At 42.0% G+C, this 12,480-nt stretch overlaps 1 protein-coding gene across 6 annotated transcripts in view; it reads left to right on the top strand.

Moving 5' to 3' along the window:
* Nucleotides 1-12,480, top strand: part of LOC129700352 (gephyrin) — a 459,263-nt gene that overhangs the window by 408,449 nt on the left and 38,334 nt on the right. For all 6 annotated transcript variants that reach the window (XM_055640758.1, XM_055640759.1, XM_055640762.1 and 3 more), the window contains one exon: nucleotides 4,500-4,587. In XM_055640758.1, the coding sequence (XP_055496733.1) occupies nucleotides 4,500-4,587 (88 nt within the window). The remainder of the gene's footprint in view (nucleotides 1-4,499; nucleotides 4,588-12,480) is intronic.

The raw sequence follows: 12,480 nt of genomic DNA, 5'->3' as shown, positions 1-12,480 counted from the left end.
CGATCTATTCCTCTCATGATTTTATACACCTCAATAAGATCACCCTTCACTCTCCTGTGCTCCAAGGAATAGAGTCCCAACCTACACAACCTCTCCCAATAGCTCAGACCCTCTAGCCCTGGCAACATCTTTGTAAATCTTCTTTGTACCCTTTCCAACGTGATAACATTTTTCCTACAATATGGTGCCCAGAACTGAACACAATACTCTAAATGCGGCCTCACCAACGCCTTATACAACTACAACATGACCTCCCAACTTCTATACTCAATGCTCTGACTGAATAAGGCCAAAGTGCAAAATGCGTTTTTGACCACCCTATCTAACAGCTGTTTTAAGTGTCCTTTTTTAAAAATCAGAAACGCATGTAAGGGCCATTTAGACCCTCACCCTCTAGTTGTTTAAGAAAAAACTGCAAATGCTGGAAAAATCGAAGTTAGACAAGAAAGAGGCGGTGACAGTAGGCTTGTGGGAGAGCTGGGAAGGAGGGAGAAAGCAAGGTCTACCTCGCCCTCTAGTTTGTAGGATGCAAAACTGGGATAACATTCAACTAGTGTATGGGGATCGATGGTTGCGTGAACTCGGTGGGCCTGTATAAAATCTGTACAGACAGCATCCGTAGTTAGGATCGAACTGGTGCTGCAAGACAGCAACTCAACCGCTGCACCACAGGACCACCCTGGGGGTTTGGGGAAGTATGGGGTTGACTGTGCCAAATGCAAAGAGAGATAGGAGTCTGGGTTAATTTATTTTCCTTTGATGTGTTTTTTAATTATTTAATAATACTTTGAGGGATTTTAATTAATTGTATAACGTTTTATATATCCCAGGCTCTCAGAGGCTTCTAAACACTGTTCCAAAGCCTTTGACATAAGTGAGCAGTCAGAACATTTTGGGATCAGAACCTCCAGACACACAGCCTGATTTCTGCACATAGCTCGGAGCTCATTCTGGCTCCTCGGATGCTTATTACGGGCGGGATGTCAGCTCATTCTATCTTCGGCACCCAGAAGAGGGCAGTTTAGATGGACATTGGAGTTTAGAGCGCATGAGCAAGCTCAGAGAATGAACCAGGTTTAGCATTATTCTGATCATTGATAATAGTGGAGAAATTCTAGATGACGCTGCAGTTCAAACAGTAACCTGCTGAAGTACCTGGGCTCAGATGTGATGACTGATGAGTGATAAATGCAGGTTGTAAGAAAAGTTGATCCAAGCCTCAGAGCCAAATGACTTTGATCAAACAAAAGAGCTTGTGTTTGATTTATGTAACTTTTTTTAAAGTTAATTAGTAAATATATTATATGTTCTGGAGATAGACACAAAATGTTGGAGTAACTCAGCGTGACAGGCAGCATCTCTGGAGAGAAGGAATGGGTGACGTTTTGGGTCGAGACCCTGCTGGCTAGCATTTGTGTGGTAACTAAAAGATAACTTGATTTTCAACAAAAAAAAATGAAACTGGGTCCTATTTTCTTCTAAGTAGGTTTTCTTATACAATTTAATTTATAATTTAGATACAAATACACAAATTACACTAATAATCTGCAGGAAGTTTACTTAGAAAAAAACTGAAGGACATGCTTTATTACTGCTTTCCATAAATAAAACAATATGTGTTAAATGTGAAAATCAGCCACCAGTATAAAGCTGCCAGCTCTGCATCAAATGTAGGAATCTATCCATTCTTGATAACCTTAATCAAAATGTACAAATGACAAAATTAAAACATTTCTGTCATGCTATAGATATTTCCTGGAATGTGTTGAGCAAATCTGAAAATTGGAGATTGCATGGACAAAAAGTAACATAAATGACAAATGAATTTCCTGCGAAAGATGAGCTGTACACATTTTTGCGACTTACCTGTTGCGTCCACAGTTACCTTCAGCAGATTTTCCAATGGTAACTTGATCAAAGCCAGTTGCAATCTCTCAATAGTGAGGAGTGTGTACATAAATTTCAAGTATGAAAGCAACACTAGTGTGGGTTGGGTAGAACAAAACCTGCCCCCAAAAAGGTTATGACCGCTGATAAGCCACCCTGTGGCACAGTGGTACAGTTGCTGTCTTACAACGCCAGAGACCTGGGTTTGACCCTGACTATGGGTGCTGTCTGCATGGAATTTGTACGTTAATCCTGTGACTGCATAGGTTTTCTTGGGGTGCTCCGGTTTCCTCCGATACTGCAAAGACATACAGATTCGTTGGTTAATTGGCTTCCATAAACTTGTAAATTGTCCCAAGTCTGTAGGATAGGATTTTAGTGTATAGGGTGGTCGGTGCTGACTCAATGGGCCGAAGGGCCTGTCTATGCGCTGTATCGCCAAAGTCTAAAGCCACACTGCCTGGAGGTATTGGTATTCTTCCAGCATTAAGAAAAAATAACTAATTATGAAATCATTAGAAATCAAGAGTCAGGAGGCTTGTCATATTGTCATATGTACCAAAATGGAACAATGAAAGTATTACTTGCAGCAGCTCAACTGGTTTGTAAACACAGTTCTCAATAGATTAAAAAGATAAACAAACAGAGAAAAAAAGTTAATTAAATAAAATAACTCAATCTAATGCAAAACAAAACAAAGCACAACGTCCCTAGTGCAAAGGCAATTTGGCATTCAGTTTAGTTGGTCTGTGGTTAATTAAATGTAGCAAATTAATTACATTTCAATTTTTTTTAATTAAAAATTATCATTTAATCACATAAGAACACAAAAATATGAAACCCATTTATCAAATCTTAATTCCTCAACCTATTACTTTCCCTAGTCCACCTCCAACTATTCCTCTCCATTTAAATCCATGGAGATACTGTACCCACTCCAGGTCCAACCTGGCACACACAATAAAGCAGAACATTATATTCAATAGATCAGGGTGCATCTGTGGAAAGAGAATCAGAGTTTACGTAACCATAGATGCTGCCTGATATGCTGATTATCTATAGGAATTTTTGATTTTATATCATATTTCCAGCATCTGCAGTATTTTAACATTTTATTCACTGTCAAAGGTTTTCCAGGGAGATTCCATAGCATAATTACAGGGAATTGCAAGACCTTTATTGCAATCCCATTGGAGCCTAGCATCAGACAACAGTCAGAATGATGGTGCAGAGGTGCTGGCATTTCTCTGGAAAATGGTCCCTGATCAATCTAAGATCTTTATTCCAATTAGGAACAGTTGGAGAATTTCACCAGATGGCAGCAGATTCCATTTTTTCCACTCAAAAGTGCAGGAATGAAATAGTTCCAAAAGAGTGTATTTTCAAAACCGCAGAAGTAACTGGTCTGATTTTTGTTAACACACAATTGAGAACCGTGAGGAGATGACTGCAATCCTTTACAATTCAATGTATTTTCAATTATGGCATTTGGTCCACTTTGTGCCAATTCTTTAGTATTCTTTCACATTTACTTCCCTGCCTTTAATTATTTACCAACATCAAATATTAACTGCAATAACAATTTTATGGTTTTATGTCAATCTTTAATATTAACTGTATATTGGGTTTGAACTTACCTCCAGACTCATTTAGGAAAAGGACTTGCAGAATGATGCATACATTTCAGCAATAGATTGTGCATTACATCGTTAGCTTATTATGTTCACAAATGTACTTATGGTCTGTACTCCTTTTGGATTTGTTAAGAATTGCATCTACAAACCTTTGTGCTGTCAACTGCAAAACTAAATATTCAATGCTGCATTGTTGTCAACAGATATGAAAAGCCTTAAGGCTAAATAATACAATCATTTTAACTTTGCTTTTCAAAATAGTTTTAAAAATAATTAAAGAATGCTAAGTTAAGATTTAATTGAATACATATTGAGTTTTATTCTCTTGCTATCCTGAGCTACATCATGTCAAGGTCTGAACCGTATTTCCAATAAACAGGAATAATCTTTCAAATGAAACTAACCGTGAATTCTCGTGAGCAACTATACAAACGTCAGAGAGCATCTGATGAAAAGAAATGTAGGAAACAGAAGTTGGTGGGGAAGAAAACACTGAGATCATGGTTAAACAATGCATGAATTTCTGCATCTCCTAGTTTCAGGCAAAATGCTGAGGAAGCAAGGGGTTAAAAAACACAAGGCCCAAGGTGGACAGCATTAATTTAGTCAACAGACCTAAATTGCCAAAAGTCAAAAGTGTTTTGGTTGCCATATATCTCCAAACGGAACAACGAATGTCTTACTTGCAACAGCACAACAGATATGTAAACATAGTGTTCAGTAGACACTGTAATAAGCAAAAAAAAAAGAACTGCAATATATAAAATACATATAAAAAAACCAACAATATAGTGCATGACAAAAACAATGCCCCGTCCCTAGTGCAATTAAGGCAGATTGAAGTTCAGAGTTTGTAGCTCAGTCACACAATGTGATTTCACATCAGAAATGTTGTGGAAAACTGTTATTTTGTCAGAAAATCTATTGTCAGAATTTCAAGGAATTCATTACTCATTAAATTTTTATTTTGACTTGTAGCCCTGATGATCTGCTGAATGCTCTCAACGAAGGCATAAGTCGTGCTGATATCATCATTACGTCAGGAGGTGTATCCATGGGAGAAAAGGTAATCGAGGCATTTTAAAATATGAGAATGTAATTAAATATATTGCACAATGATTAGCATATAAGACCTTCATCATTTCTCACATCACAAAAGTGAAAGATTACCTGTCCTGTTCTTACTCCAGCCCACACCATATTTGTTCAATGAAAGTTAGATGTGGCCCTTGTGGCTAAGGGAATCAGGGGGTATGGAGAGAAGGCTGGTACGGGATACTGAGTTGGATGATCAGCCATGATCATATTGAATGGCGGTGCAGGCTCGAAGGGCCAAATGGCCTATTCCTGCACCTAATTTCTATGTTTCTAAAGAAAATGAATTTAGCAACTAGCATCTTAACAGAAAGGTGGTTGTAAACAAACTGGATTCTTAGATTATTACAAATTTAAAAAAATCAGTAAACATTGGATGCAACAGATTTAATGTTTTGTTTATTAGCCATATTATGGCACCATTGCTGCATGTTTTGAGATTAGTAGAAAATAAAGGCTTTACATTTATCTTCAGTCTCCTTGATAAACCTCGATACAAAATGAAAAAATGTACCACTCAATTTTTGCATAAATGCGTCTCACATACTCGCAACATTAATAACCAGATCATCTATTTTATTGATGTTAAGATAAACATCAGTATTTTATCAACACAATTTCCTGCTCTTTTAACAAGATCATGAGAATTTTTTTTGCCTACTTAGGAGAACTCACACAAAACTTGCACTTCTGGTTGTAGTGTTTCCTCAACATTGCGCTGAAGTGTCAAACTGGATTATGTGCTTGAGAGTGTGGAGAAGGGATTAAGTTCACATTCCCCCCCAACGGAATGTTTGTCTTGACTCAATGATGGTGATTTATTGTAACTGTAAAGGTTCTTTCATAACAACTGGTATCTCTGAAGGTTAGGGGCGGCATAGTGGTGCAGATGAGAGAACTGCTGCCTCACAGCGCCAGATACCCAGGTTACACTAAAGTTGATAGTATTGTAGATAGCGAAGGTGGTTTTTAAAATTGCAGCAGGATGGTGATTGGTTGAGCAGGTGGGCAGAAGAATAGTTAATGGTTTAAAACAGAGAAGGGCAAGGTTTTGAATTTTGGGAAGTCTAGCCAGGACAGGACCTTCACAGTAAATGGCAGGGCTCTGATGAGTGTTGTAGAGCAGAGGGATATAGTAGTGCAGGTACATAGTTCCTGGAAAGTGGTGTCACAGGTAGATAGGGTGGTCAAGAAGGCTTTCGCACATTGGCCTTCATTAGTCAAAGTATTGAATATAGAAGTTGGGATGTTATGTTACAGTTGTACAGGACATAGGTGAGGCCACATTTGGAGTATTGTGTTCAGTTTTGGTCACCCTGTTATAGAAAATATGTTGTTAAGGTGGAAAAGGTGCAGAGACGTTTCATGAGAAATTTGCCAGGACTCGATGGCCTGTTCTATTGTGAAAGGTTGAACAGTCTCGGACTTTATTCCTTGGAGATCAGGAGGATGATGGGTGATCTTATAGAGGTGTATAAAATCATGAGCAGAATAGATAGGATAAATGCACAAAGACTTGTATCCAGGGTAGCTGAATGAAGGTTGCATCCAAGCCATAATTATCAGTTTCTTCATCAATGAGCTTCCTTCTGTCATAAGGTCAGATAAAGGAATATTTATTGATGATTGCAGTTTTCCATTTTATACAAAATACTTCAGATAATGAGGTAGAACCTGGGTTCATGCAGCAAGAATAGGACAGTAATTGCAAAAGACTAGTAGGTGGCAAGTAATATTTGCATCACACAACTGCCAAGCATTGACTATTTCCATTGGGTGCCTAACCACTTCTGTGAGACATTGAATGGCAATACCACTAAATTTCCCACCATCAACAATTTAGAGACAATAACTGTCTGGAAAGTGTTCATAGAATGTAGGTATCTTTGTAAGAGGCAGTATTTATTACCATACCTTATTTACCTTTCAGAGGTTAGTGAGGAACACTGTTCTTGAATCTTGCCTAATTGAGAAGGTAATTTATGCAGAAGATAATTGGGCTTAGGGACACTACCCAGTGGAACTCGTACAGTTCTGTATAGGAAGGAGTGGCAGATGCTGGTTTACAATGAAGATAGATACAAGAAGCTGGAGTAACTCAGTAGGTCAGGCACCATCTCTGGAGGGAAGGAATAGGTGACCTTTCGGGTCAGAGACATTTCTGGTCAGAGACGGATTCTGAAGAAGGGTTTCCACCCGAAATGCTATCTATTCCTTTTTTTTCCAGAGTTGCTGCTGACCTGCTGAGTTACTACAGCTTTTTGTGTCTACCCTAGAGCGATGTCCTTGATCTGAGATGAGCAACCATCTTTCATTCTCAATTCCTTGGATAGTAAATGGTCTGGACCAGCATGCAGATGAGTTTAGACAAAATTTATCATTCAGCTAACAAGCAAGGGTGCACTCAGATTGGAGACAAGGTTTTGCCTGTGCAATGTGACTCGCTAATGCCATCAAGGACAAATCCATTTACAACCGGGAGACTGGTCAGGGCGACAACATAAAGAATATTTCTTTATCAGTTCTGCTGCCACTTGCTACACATCTAGCCTGTCAGGTGAGTCCATTAGAAGCTCAATTTTCTGATGCCACAGAGCCATTCTTCCTGATTAACACTGAAGTCTTCACCAGAGTACATTGTTGGCCTTGGCAACACTTGTATTCAGCAAGGGGGGGAAGATGTAAGTAGTCAGAATGTTTGAGGGCTGATAAAAATAGAAGTGGTATTAAATGCAATTGTCTAATCAATGGCACACTTATATGTAGCTATTCACTGACCTTCCTTTTGATTTAGGTCCTTTAAATAGCTTGAGAGGTGTCAAAGGTGATCCTGTTTTTCAGAACAAATTTTCAGCTTGGACACCACAATAACTTCACATCACATTTTACAAAGCGACACTTTGTGAAAATATTAATAAGCATCACACAAAACAGTATAAAATTAACCGTTGGTATAATCAGTAACCTAGAATATTAGCATTAATAAGCTGGTCAATAACAATTCCAATGGATACAGTTGTTTTTAGGTTGCATTTATGATTCCAGCATATAAATATTTTTATCCTGAAATACTGCCCATTTGTTTTCCAATTTCTGAATTTTTTAAGCTACAAAAGAAAACAATCCACATATGGCATTCAACAAAAGTATGGATAAGCATATAATGAGACTAAATGTGATGCATTCTGGCAGGCACCCCTTCTTTCATATTGACCCAACTCTCATGCTCGAAAGATGATACATCCCACATTACTGTTCCTCGTGATACTTGTCAAAACACCATTAGTACAGTGATTGTGTATTTCATTTTTGTATAGATAACCACCGTTTGTGAATTGCTTATGTCTAGAGGTTCTATATAACACAACTTACTCTGCTGTGTAAAATTATCAACGCTTTCTTGTATTTTAACCTTTCATCTCAGTGCAATTACTTATTTTTCTTGAGGATAAATGTTGAGAGAAAGCCTCTTTTCCCTTCATATTTTAATCTTTCTCAGGCATGCTGCAGGTCAGGAGATAACCAGGTAGAAATAGTACACAAGGCAATCTTCAATTATTGACAAATCTGTTTCCTCTCTTATTGAGAATGTGTGTGATTTGGCTGGATTTTAGTCAATAATTTTCACTGGGAACAATTCATTGAGTGTGTTAAAAATGCTCAGTCTCAATTTTTATTGGTTTACACATAAGGGGTGGCGCAGTGGTAGAGTTGCTGCCTTACAGCACCACAGACCCAGGTTCAATCTGCCGAAGGGCCAGTTGCTTCGCTGTATCTCTAAATTAAACTAAACTAAAAGCCCCCATTATGGTCTAGGGGAGCAGGTCGTTTCCTTACGTACACTATTAAAATTTAAGATTTAACAGCTTTAATTTAGCTCAGTGATGACTGAATGAATAGGGCAGACAATAGGCAATTCTAGAGAGAATTCTAGTAGAGAATTCCACGGACTCGCAACTCTCTGTGTGAAAAAGTGTTTCCTCGTCTCCATTCTATATTGCTTACCCCTTACTCTTAAACTGTGGCCCCGTGTTCTGGACTCCCCCAACATCAGGAACATTCCTGCCTCTAGCGTTGTGGCACACCGGTAGCGTTGCTGCCTAAAGGGCTTGTCCCACTTGGGCGTCATTTGCACATCAGCGAGGTAGCGCGCGAAGATTTTGTGAATCCCAAAATCCTGGGGCGTTGCGCGCGACCACGCGTCACGTCACTGCCTACACCACCACGCCTCACCACACACCATGATGCCCAAGTGGGACAGGCTCTTTACAGTGCAAGAGATCCTGGTTCGATCCTGACTAAGAGTGCTGTCTGTATGGAGTTTGTATGTTCTCCCTGTGACCGCCTGGGTTTTCTTCAGGTGCTCCAGTTACTTCTCATATTTTAAAGACGTGCAGATTTATATGTGAATTGGGTTCTGTAAATTTCCCCGAGAATGTAGGATTTGAAACTGAGGTAACATCAAACTAGTGTATGGGTGATCGTTGGTCAGCGCAGGCTCAGTGGGCCCGAGGGCCTGTTTCCATGCTGCACCTCTAAACTAAACTTCACAAAACTAAACTTGTTCAAGAGTGTTTTATTGTCATACTAGACTAAGTGGGACCCATTGGGTCCCTGTCACATGGGAGGCCTGGTCCCCCAATGCAATATTCCACCACTAACCCATAGCCCCCAGCTGCGCTGACGTGGCAATAACTTGTAAAAAATAAGATCATTGTGAACGGATCTCACTCTCCCTCTTCAGTCCCCCTATTCCCCTCCTCCATCATCCTCCCTCTCCCCACCCTCCACCAACCCTCCTCTGCCTCCTCCCCTCACCACCTCCCTCCCCTCCTCTCTCTTCGCTCCCCTCCTCCATTACCTCACTATCTCTCTTCTTACCCCAATCCTCCATTCCTCCACATCCCCCAATACTACCTCCCCCTCCTCTTCACCCACCCTCTTCTTTTACCTCTCCTCGTCCCCTCCCCCACTGACCTCTCCCTCCCTCTCCTTGCCCATACCCTCAGTCTCTCCCTCCCTCCCTCCATAATCCCTCTCCCTGCCTGCACCCCCACTCCTCACTTCCCCCTATCCCACCCTCCCACCATGAAAATGTCCTTGACCCGGGTGCCGCTGCTCTCCCTGCCCGTAGGCCCAGTGCCACTCCTCGGGGCGGGGGCTGTCGGGGGTGACGGGCTGAGCCGGGGGAGGGAGAGGCAGATGTGGAGGTCTACCTTGCCCTGGGTGCCGCTCAATCTCCGCGCTCTTCTTCCTCACGGCCCCGGTGCCGCACCTCGGGGTGGGGACTGTCGGGGGGGGGGGGGGGGGGGGCAAACGGCATGGAGCCGGGGAGGGGGAGGGAGACGCAAAGGCCTAATTTTCCCTGGGTGCCGCTCCACTTCCTCCCTGTGTTCTTCCTCCTCTCGGGAGGCACTATAAGGGGTGACAGACCAAGCGCCGCGGAACCGTGAGAGGGGAAGGGAGAGCACTCTTCTTCTTCTTCTTCTTCTTCTTCTTCTTCTTCTTCTTCTTCTTCTTCTTCTTCTTCTTCTTCTTCTTCTTCGTTTTTTTTGGCGGTTGGCAAACAACTTTTTAGTGCATTACCGCCACCAACTGGTATGGAGTGTGGATCAAATAACATTATAACTTATATACTAATAACCTATATCTTTCCGAACAAATTGGTTACCCTGAGAAAAAGCAATAGGATTTGATAGCACTGATATGAATTCAGGGAGAGCACTCTAAACTACCTTGCCTAATTATAGTTGCCTTGCACAAATGAAGTAGCCTTGCCCAATTAAAGTTGCCTTGCCCAATTAAAGTTGCCTTGCCTTCTATATAATTAAAAGTCTAGTCTTGACCACTTCCTGTTTGCGCTTTATATTGATTTTAGAAAAAACGCTACCATGTACGCTGTGATTTTTGGCCATCTTACTCAGAGTCCCCCTCCACTCATCAGGTACCGAGGATTTTTCCCATCGGCGAAAAATAAAAGAGTTATTAGTGGTTAAAAAATGTTGAGATTCTCTCTCCTGTCAATCATGCCATGAAGACCACACCCCTTCTGGTGGGAGAGGGGGAGGGACTATAGAACCCAGAAGTGTGGGCATGGCTCAGTCTCTGCAGATGGAGGAGGGAGAGGTCACTACTCGCTGTCTTTAGTGGCCTTGCACCCTGCTTGAAATGGAATGAAACTGCACTTGAATTTGGTGGCCTTGCACCCTGCTTGAAATGAAATTTCAAGGAATAGCCGTGAATCAACTGCCAGCCACCAGCCGTGAGTGAGTGAGCTGCCAGCACAACAGGCTTGAGTGATTGAGCCGCCAGCCCAAGAATCCATTTGGCCCACAATGTCCATACTAGCCCTCTGGAAACCAGTCCCTTCAGCCCACAACACCTATTATAGCGCTCCAATGTTGGCCACCAATATTGGAATTGGTGGAGAGGTGGAATATTGTGTTGGGGGACCAGACCTCCCATGTGATGTTGGGACCCAACGGGTCCCACTTAGTCTAGTAGGTAACTATAATTTTGATATAAATGGGACACATCAAATTGGCAGAGATGGCCTTTGCTATGAATTCATGGAGAGTTGGGACGCTTAGAACCTATGCTATTTCCTATGCTATTTCAGACCTGGTCGCCTGCTGTAAAACAGGAATAATTAATTATTTAAAGAGAAATTATAACCTAATTTCATAAATGTTGTTCTTAAACTATCTAGAAATTTAAGGAGATATCTCAAAATTTTCCATGAAGATACTCCGTGAAGAAATAAACACCAATAGAAGGATAATCCATCTGTGGCGAATCTACGATGTTAAGAATGATGTTAGCATTAAAGGTGAAGGGCCTGTCCCACAAGCATGCGACTCCATGTGGCAAACGCGACCTAAAGGGCCTGTCCCACGAGCATGCGACTCCATGCGGCAAGCGTGACCCAACGTGGTCGCTTGAACCGTACGGCCTCGCGGGGCCGGCCCCACTTCGATCGCCGGAGCCGTATGGACTTGTGCGGAGCTGGTCCCGACATCGCGCGGGGCCTCCGAAAAACTGACCGTGTTCAAAAATTCCGCGCGGCAACGGCCCGCAACCACCTCGACATCGTACACACCGCCTCGATGGGCATACGCAGCGTCTTGACGCCGTACGCACCGTCTCGATGCCGTACGTCACGCGCGAACTTCCCGCGGACTCCGATCGAACTTCATGTCAGTTACTTGACCTCCGCGCGGTCCCCGCTTCTGGTTTGGTCGCACTTGTCGCATGCTCGTTGGACAGGCCCTTTAGGTCACGCTTGCCGCATGCAGTCGCATGCTCGTGGGACAGGCCCTTTAGGTCGCGCTTGCCGCATGGAATCGCATGCTCGTGGGACAGGCCTTTAAGGCACCAATGTTGTGATGATTATTGGTAGAACAGAATCTTTGAGAAAATTGAAAAAGAGATGTATAAAATCATGAGGGTGAATGTACAGAGTCTTTTTTTTCTAGGGTAGGAGAATAAAGAGCTTGAAGGAATAGGGTTAATGTGAGAGGCAAAAGATTTAATAGGAACCCGAGGCCAACTTTTTCCATCAGGGTGTAGTGGTTATATGGGTTGAGTTGACAGAGCAAGTAGTAGAGGCGGGTACAATAAAACACTTAAAAGATGTTTGGCCCGATCACGGTTAGGAAGGGTTTCGGGTAATATGGGCCAATTGTAGGCAGCAAGATCCAGTTTAGTCGGAGCATCTTGGACGAGTTGGGCAGAAGGGCCTGTTTACGTATTGTTTGAATCTATGATAAACTGGTGGATTAAATGATACATTTCACAAGTTGGTGTGGGTGGGGACTATGGTTACTCTCCTGTGCCTTGCTATCAGGCTAATATTCTGCATCTT

This window comes from Leucoraja erinacea, chromosome 9 (assembly GCF_028641065.1).
Source record: "Leucoraja erinacea ecotype New England chromosome 9, Leri_hhj_1, whole genome shotgun sequence".
Classification (NCBI taxonomy): Eukaryota; Metazoa; Chordata; class Chondrichthyes; order Rajiformes; family Rajidae; genus Leucoraja; species Leucoraja erinaceus.
The sequence above is the reverse complement of the archived record's forward strand: the minus strand, read 5'-3'. Positions and strand labels throughout refer to the sequence as shown.